General features: G+C 57.5%; 1 protein-coding gene across 1 annotated transcript; it reads left to right on the forward strand.

Annotated features, from left to right (window-relative positions):
- The first annotated feature begins 1,401 nt into the window (after positions 1-1,401).
- Nccrp1 (NCCRP1, F-box associated domain containing) lies at positions 1,402-5,423 on the forward strand. Its single transcript, XM_020156963.2, has 6 exons — positions 1,402-1,866; positions 2,207-2,269; positions 2,345-2,396; positions 2,942-3,037; positions 3,726-3,864; positions 3,981-5,423. Exons 1-6 carry the CDS (start codon positions 1,566-1,568, stop codon positions 4,119-4,121), a joined length of 792 nt encoding a protein of 263 aa, XP_020012552.1. The 5' UTR covers positions 1,402-1,565; the 3' UTR covers positions 4,122-5,423.
- The last annotated feature ends 3,325 nt before the right edge of the window (positions 5,424-8,748 follow it).

The following is an 8,748-nucleotide window of genomic DNA, read 5'->3' on the forward strand; positions in this document are numbered from 1 at the left end:
TGGAACTTGAAGTCCTCCTGCCTCGGCCTCCCAAGTGCTGAGATTACAGAAGTGTGTCACTGTGCCTGGCCCACTCCCCCTCCTTGTTGGGGGAATGCAGTGAACCGAGATCCCTCAGAGCATCGCCTGGCAAGCAGAATGCTCCGTGACTTCTGCTATGGGTCACCGCTGAGCAACTCTGGGCTGGCCTTGGCCAGCTGTGGGATGTGGCCACTGGCAGGAAGTGGCCAGGGGTATCTGGCTTTACTGGTTCCCCCACACCCCAGCCTCTTGCCTCCACCATGAACCCGTCCCTCCCTCCAGACTCCCCATGACCTCTGAGGGAGGAAGCAGGAAGGGGCGTAGACACCCAGAAAACCCAGTTGGAGTCCACTTCCTCCAGGCCACCCTGGGGTCCCCCACCTCTGTGGCTCCCCCCTTCTCCTTCCTGGGCTCTCTCTGCTCTCCCCACCTTGTTTTCCAGGACAGAAATGTCCGTGCCCAGGGTGTGTCCCAGGTGAGGGAAGGCAGATGAGGAAGTGGCGAAGACTGAACCCCACAACCCGCTCCAGAGTGAGGGGGGAAGAAGGAGGGTCTTAATTAATTAACCTCTTAATTCTGCCCTGCCCCATCTTAACAAAACCACAGGCCTCATTAGAGACACAGAGCCCTGGCATTAAGTCATTTGTCACACCACCATCCCAGGCCACTGCATGGGTCCTCAGCTGGCCCTGGGAAACTGGGACAGGCTGTGTGGGAAGCAGGAGGGGTGGGGTCTGGACCCCTGGGTCTGATGGAGGAGGCTGGGGTCCTGGATTCCTGGGTTTGAGTGAAGAGGAGATGAGGCCTGGACCCCTGGGTCTGAGGGAGGAGGCTGGGGCTTGGATTCCTGGGTCTGAGGGAGGAGGCTGGGGTCCTGGACTCCTGGGTGTGGGGGAGGAGGCTGGGGTCCTGGACTCCTGGGTGTGGGGGAGGAGGCGGGGTCCTGGACTCCTGGGTGTGGGGGAGGAGGCTGGGGTCTGGACCCCCAGGTCTGATGGAGGAGGCTGGGGTCCTGGACCCCTGGGTCTGAGGGAGAAGGCTGGGGTCTGGATCCCCGGGTCTGATGGAGGAGGCTGGGGTCCTGGACTTCTAGGTCTGATGGAGGAGGCTGGGGTCTGGACCCCGGGGTCTGATGGGGGAGGAGGCTGGGGTCCTGGACTTCTGAGTGTGGGAGAGGAGGCTGGGGCCTGGACCCCGGGTCTGGGGGAGGAGGCTGGGGTCCTGGACTTCTGGGTCTGGGGGAGGAGGCTGGGGTCCTGGACTCCTGAGTGTGGGGGAGGAGGCTGGGGCCTGGACCCCCGGGTCTGATGGAGGAGGCTGGGGTCCTGGACTTCTGGGTCTGGGGGAGGAGGCTGGGGGAACTGGACTGAGCTGCTGTGTCTGGTGGGGCTCAGGACTCCTAGTGGGAGGTGGGAGGCCCCAGAGCCCAGGCCCTTCCCCCAACACACCCCTCTCTTAGACGCTGGCTGGGCCGCCCCGCCCCCTCCTGCCCCAGTTAACCCGGATCGCTGCAGAACCGGGACTCAGTTGCCTGGACCTGCGGGATGGAGAAGGTGCGGGAGGCAGACGCGCTGGGTGGCGGGATGAAGGGCGACGGACCGGAGCTGCCGCCCCCGCTGCCCCCGTCGCCGCCAGCCCCGCCGTCGCCGCCGTCTCCTGCTACCCCGGAGCCTCCCGAGCCCCTGCAATCGGAGCCGCCGTCCGAGGCCCACGCCCGGCAGCTGCTGCTGGAGGAGTGGGGGCCGCTGGGCGGGGGCCTGGAGCTGCCCCCGCGCCTCACCTGGAAGCTGCTGCTCCTGCGGCGGCCGCTCTACCGCAACCTGCTGCGCTCGCCCAACCCCGAGGGTGCGGACCGGTTTCCTCGTCTGCCTCCTCCATTCTCTGCATCCCTCTCTGCCTCCCTTTCTGTCACCGTGCCTCAGTTTCCCTGCAACTACCTGTCTCTACGTCTTATCATCTCTCCTCTCTTTATCTCACCCTCTATCTCTGGCTCTCTCTTCTCTGATGTTTCCCTGGGTTCTTTGCCCCTCTTCCTGGCTTCATTCTTCTCCCCCGGGCTGACTCACCCATCCCTGCCAGGCTGGTCTGGCCTGGCTCAGGTCCTGCCCTTCCAGTGTAGCCCCGGGTGGGGGAAGGGGAGGAGACCTAGGCGCTGGCCTGAGGCCCTGCTCACCTGTGGTTTCAGGCATCAATATTTACCAGCCAGCTCCCCCAACAGCTCCCACCCAGCAACCCCTGGAGGCTCTGGGTAAGTGCTGGGGACCACAGGGTGGGGGTCCCCCAGGAAGAATCAGGTTCTAACGCTTCGATCCTCCACCGCCAGGCAATTTCCGAGGATGGTACATTGGATCTGAGAAGCTCCAGGGAAACCTCAGGTGAGCGCAGGGCCCGGGCGCTCTGCCATTCACCCCTTCCTCCCGCCTTCTTTGCTGTGGGGCTTTCCAGAAACTGGCTTGGTCTCTCTGGGCCTCCATTTTCTGTCCTGCTTGCAAAACACCCAGCATAGAGGCACATAGAAAGTATTCAGTAAATAGCACCTATCCTGATTATTCTTGACCTCTTTCCGGGGAGGGCCCCCATACGTTCTCCAAGAAACCCAGGCCTGCTTCTGTGCCCTGAACCAGAGGCTGTAATTCAGTGCCTCACAATCACATACGCCCTGGTTTGGATCCTGGCTGTCACGTCTTTGCTGCTTGACACTGGGCGAGTCTTTATCTTCAGCCTCAGTTTCCCAATCTGTTCCCCATTCGAGTACATCATCCTCTGAAAGGCTCATGGAGCTGAGATGTCAGGCACCCAGGGAGCAGCAGCACCCGTGTTGGAGGTGCAGCTGCTGTCCCTCAGAGCCCTGTGACCAGGTCTCCTGCTCCCCGGGAGGTCTCAGAATCACAGACCCCTTGTCTCTGCCTTCTTTCTGCAGCTGGACAGTGAAACAGCAGTGCGTGAACCTCCTAGCCGAAGGCCTGTGGGAGGAGCTGCTGGATGACGAGCAGCCCAATGTCACCGTCATGGACTGGTGCGTGCCCTGCCCCACAGCTTGACCTTGGTCAACCAGAGGCTGCCCAGAGCACAAGCCGCCCGCGCCTTGCGGTCTTGGGTCCTGAGCTCCTGGCAAAGATGGGCAGCCGCTGCAGGCCTGGCCCGCCCACAAATCTGACCACGCCCAACTGTCTGGACACGCCCACATCTCAATCCCCACCCAACCTCTGACCCTCGCCCACACCTCTGACCCCACCCAATCTGGTCACGCCCACACCTCTGGCCCCGCCCACATCTCTCCCCAACCCAATCTCTGGCCCGCTCCGATCTCTAGCCCCGCCCACACCTCTGCCTAGTTAAGGGGTTGAACTGCCAGGTTTTGCCCAGGTTGTCCCTTCTTTGGATGCCTGGCCTCTCTGTTATTCTCCAGATTCATTCCTCCTTATTTTAAGGAGTCGGTAGCACCCCAGCTGGCTTCCCCCATTTCCCCCCTTCTGCCTGTGCCTCCCCTGCCACTGCAGGTGACATGTCTGCCCCTCATTGGACTCTGGACCCCCTGAGGACAAGGCCTGGGGCGGTCAAGGTCATTGGCAGGTGACCAGCCCCACCCAGCTCCCGGGGGCTCTGAGCCTGGGTGCAGGGCGCATGTGTTTGTTGAATGAGGACTGGTTGGGACTGGGATGTTGTGACTTCGGTGACAGTGAAGGCCTGGACCCCACCTCCAGGTTCGAGGACAGCCGACTGGACGAGTGTGTCTATGAGCTGCACGTCTGGCTGCTGGCGGCTGACCGTCGCACGGTCATTGCTCAGCACCATTTGGCACCCCGGACCTCTGGGCGAGGCCCCCCGGGGCGCTGGGTCCAGGTGAGACGTGCTGTCAGGGCCCCCAACCCAGACAGGTGTTGTTTGGTCTCACAGAGGGAGGAAGGAGGACCCCAGGGTGGTGGGGCCCTCCTAAGGACTTCCTCCTTGTGCGACAGGTGTCACACGTCTTCCACCAGTACGGCCCTGGCCTGCGTTTTGTCCACTTCCTGCACAAGGCCAAGAACCGCATGGAGCCTGGGGGCCTGCGGAGGACGAGGGTGACTGACTCCTCCGTGTCTGTGCAACTCAGGGAGTGACAGTCTGCCTTGGGGCCTCTCTGAGCCATCCCTGACTCCATGTTCCCTCCCTGACCTTTGGAGGTCCCCTTGGGCACCTCTCTGTCCCCTGGCATTTCTAGCATCCTTAGCACTTCCCTGGCCCTGACCTCTCTCTGTCCTTGACATCAACCTTGGCTTCCATGTCAGCTCTGTGACTTCAGAGCTGTTGCCACCTCCCAGGTGCCTTAATATCTGCTGGCCCTTTCTTTGCACACATCTTCACACAGCCCTGAATATCTCAGCTTCAGGAGTGCAGGGGCCACTCCTTGCAAATTCACTGCTTGTCACATAGTAGACACTCAATAAATCTTAGCTGAGTGAGCTTCACAACCCCTGCACTTTTCCAACCAAACTTGAGTGTTTTTTTTTTTTTTTTAGTGTGGTGCTAGGGTTTGAACCCAGGACCTCACATACTAGGCAAGGGCTCTTCCACTTGAGTCATGCCCCTCTCCCAGCCCTTTTTTGCTTTTAGTTTTGTTTCTCAGATAGGGTCTTGAGCTTTTGCCTGGGCTGGCCTTGGACCTCAATTCTCTTACCTTTGCCTGCTGAGTAGCCTGGATTACAGATATGTACCACCATGCCCAGACTGACAGCTCATCTTTTCGCCCCTCCCCTAGTGTATGCCCTCTTGGCATCTCCACTTATTTCTTCTTCCTTGTCCCTTAACTCTCAGAATCTCCCCAAATCCCCTTCCTGCCTCCAACGATCCCTAGTACATTCGCCAAGACTTGTACTCCCCTGTTCTCCCAAGACCCTTCTGTCTCTTTTGAGTCCTCAAAGCCAGCTATCCATCAAGAGCCCCAATCTCTGTGGACAGAGTGGGAGTTGGGAGGGATTGAGGCTTGAACAGAAACATGCAAATTTGAACTGAAGTGTCCTCTATGTGTTGAGGGAGGGAATTCAAAGTACTTAACAGCCAGGCACTGGTGGCTCATGCCTGAAATCCTAGCTACTTGGGAAACTGAGATCAAGAGAATCAAAGTTCAAGGCCAGCCCAAGCAAATAGTTGGAGAGACCTCATCTCCAAATTAACCAGAGCAAGTCAGGCCCCAGTGGCTCATGCCTGTAATCCTAGCGGCTCATGCCTGTAATCCTAGCTACTCATGAGGTTGAGATCAGGAAGATCAAAATTCAAAGCCAGCCAGGGCAAATAGTTCTTGAGACCCTATCTTGGAAACACCCATCACAAATAAAAGGGGGAGCTGGTGGAGTGGCTCAAGGTGTAGGCCCTGAGTTCAAGATCCAGTGCCGCAAAATAATAATAAAATAACGGGAGCAAAATTGTTTGGAAGAGTGGTTCAAGCAGCAGAGCGCCTGCTTTGCAATTGTGAAGTCCTAAGTTCAAACCCTAGTGCCACCAATATAAACAAAAAAAGCATTTAATTATCCAAGGGCCTTGACTCTACCAGATCACTCCATCGTCCCCACCCCACCCCACAGGGTCCTAGAAGGCCCCTAGTTGTCAGGCCTGAATTAGGAGGGTGTGGAGATCCCTGGGAGCTGGCACAGCTCAGAGACGAGCTATTTACCAAGAAGGGTAGGAAGCATTTGAATGTTTGGCAATGAGCAGAGCCCTCCACGCTGCGGGCTTGTCTTCCTGTGGGTGTCTGCGCACACCTGACTACAAGTCACAGTCTGAGGCTGTGCCTCCGTCCCAGGTCTGGACTGACCCAGGCCTGACCACCCTGCTCTCTCCTGCAATCCCACCCACTCCAGGGCAGACTTGGGACCCAAAGCACAGCAGATGACAGACTGTGTCAAGTTGACAAGGATTATATTATAGACGAGGCGGGGTGGCCGGCAGCAGAGAGCAAGCTCCTCCTGGGGCCCCAGGGACAGGCCGAGGGGGACTCAGCACTGTGGGGTTACAGATGTGGGGCCCTCAAAGCATCAGTTGCACCTGCAAGAGAGTGGGAGGTTCTCACCAGGGGCTCAGGGAGTTGTGGCTGAGGGGTCCACGGCTCCAAGTTCAAGGGCTAGAGATCTGACCTGGGATTCTTGTGGGGGGGTGGAGGCTCCTGGGGGTGCAGCTGGGGGGCCATGCAGCTGGATGGAGGATGCCAGGTCTGGGAGCTTGGTATGAGTGCAGGCTGGGCTCTGCGACCCCAGGCCTGGGGCTGGTTGGGGCGCCCCCGTTTAAGGCTAAGTTAAAGGGGACTAGACTAGACTGGGGTCAAAAGATGGAGCCTGGCATCTTGAGATCTGAGTTGGCCTTATAAAGTCTGGGAGCCCCAGAGTTGGGTCTGGGGCTTTCAGATGTGTTAATCTGAGGCAGGGCTGGCTTTGGGTCTGGGGTCACCGAGGTGAGGGGTCAGCGAGCTCTCCTTTGCTAGAGTCTGGAAGGACAGCTGCAGGAGTTGGGGACACTTCCAGAATGGAGGCTCCAGTGACTGTGCTTAAGTCTGGAGAACCCAGAGTCTGACTGAGGGAGCCAGAGAGCAGGGAGGGGGCTGCGGGGTGGGCACCAGGGTGTGAGTGAGGCTGGGGAGGACTGATCTGGGGGTGCACTCTGACATGGCCCCCCCAGGACTGCTTCTAGGGGGAGGTCTGCTTCTAGTGTGAGTCGGGGGTCTCAGGATTCTGGATAAGGCTCAGGCTGGGGTGGGGGGCTGGGCAGGGGGAGAGGGGACGCACTTGCAGTAGAGTCCGGAGATGACATTGGACCAGTGGCCGAAGATGCCCGGTTGACCTCCTCCAGGCGCGGGAAGGCACTGGCCGTGAACTTGCGGGTTTTGCCTTTCGTGCCCAGGAGTGACCACACGGTGAGCTGAGCTCTGGGCCACCACCAGCGACGATGCCGTGTTGGCCCAACCTGAGGGCAGGTAAGGCAGGTCGGTGCCTGGCTCCAAGGACAGCTCAGCGCCCTGGCAGCAGTTGTCGTAGTAAGGGTCACTCTTGTCATAGAGCTTGGCGCACGTGCGGGGTCCCGTCCTCTCGCTTAAGCTCGGTGGGCACTGGGCACGGCTGCCAGGACCAGGGCCAGCAGCAAGGGACATGGTGACACTGCACAGACGCACCCCAGGCTGTGCGTTTATGCACCTGACCGTGGGAAGGGAGAAGCTGTAAGGTAAGGGTGGAAGGACGGGGAGGAGGGCGGAGAGACCTTCGGAACCGGAGTGGGAAGCCCCGCACCGAGAGTAATGCCAGGTGGACGGGGGACACAGGGCTTAAGACCTTCTGGCTTTTCTTATTCAATGCCATTGTAGGGAAAGTCCATACAGAACTCGAACTAGTCATCCACAATACAGAGGAGGCATAGCATTCACACATAGACGTAGGAAGAGCTCCTAGACGGTTCCGGTGGTCGTTGCTGTAATCCCGGCTACTCAGGAGGCAGAGATCAGGAGGAGCCAGGTTTGAAGCCAGCCCCTGGGAAATAGTTCCTGAGACCCTAGCTCAAAAATACCCCTCACAAAAAAGGGCTAATGGAGTGGTGCCTGCTTAGCAAGCATGAAGCACCGAGTTCAAACCCCAGTACCACCAAAAAAAAAAAAAAAAAAAAAAAAGAAAAAGGAAGAGCTCTTCAACATGGACAAGGCAATGCACACCTGTAATCCCAGCACTGGAGAGGCTGAAGCAGGAGGATGGCAAGTTCAAGGCCAGCCTGTCTTATTTAGCCTGTCTGCTAAATAGGGAAAGGCAGGGCGGTCAGAGGCTTAGGAGGCTGAGCCTTGGACAAGGAGAAGCTGGAGGGGACAGGAGAGGCAGAGGACCCCCCACCCCCCACCCCACTGCAGGACAGGGAGCGCCTCCTAACCCAGCTTGGAAGTCCGGATTGTGTGAACAAAACAGACAAACTTTGCAAAACACTCCCAAAGCCTTTGTAAGACGATGTGCAAAAAAGCTGGGGAGGACTGGTGGAGTAACTCCAGTGACAGAGCACCTGCCTAGCAAGTGTGAGGCCCTGAGTTCAAACCCCAGTGCCGCCAAATAAAATAAACAAATAAAAGCTGGGGAAAATTTTGTCACACACCAGACAAGGTCCAGTAAATAGCTATAATATATAAAGAGTGCTTGCAAATTAACAAGAAGAAATCACCCCCAACCCCCATACACACTCACAACAGTAGAGGGTGGGAAGGAGAGGGAAGGAAGATGTCACCTTCCCACCCCCTTCCTAGTCCCCAGCAGCCAGGAGACTTTCTTGTGTGTGCAGTGCTGGGGATCAAACCCAGGCCTCACGAGTCTGGACAAGTGCTCTCCCACAAAACTGCATCCAGCCACGCCACAGGGTTTTCCTACCAATGTTGAAAATCTTTTTCTTTTCTTTCTTTTTGAGGCAGGGTCTCACTATTATCCCAGGCTACCCTCAAACTCAATCCTTCCAACACAGCCTCCCAAGTGCTGGAATTACAGGTGTGCACACCACGACGGGCTTGGAAATCTTGAATCTATTAAAATAGATGGTGGACCTGTTGAGCAGTACAAACCTGAAAGTCCTTTATATAACAAAACAAAACAACCAACCCAAATCCATTTGAATAAAAATAGGCTCAATGAGCCTATTTTTGGAAATAGGCTCCTATTTCCTATGTTTGGAAATGAGCTCTTTCCAAACAAGCAGAAATGAAACAGGCTTCAGGAAAACTCCGAGAGCAGCAGAGCC

The sequence above is a fragment of the Castor canadensis genome, chromosome 16 (genome assembly GCF_047511655.1).
Source record: "Castor canadensis chromosome 16, mCasCan1.hap1v2, whole genome shotgun sequence".
Lineage (NCBI taxonomy): Eukaryota > Metazoa > Chordata > Mammalia > Rodentia > Castoridae > Castor > Castor canadensis.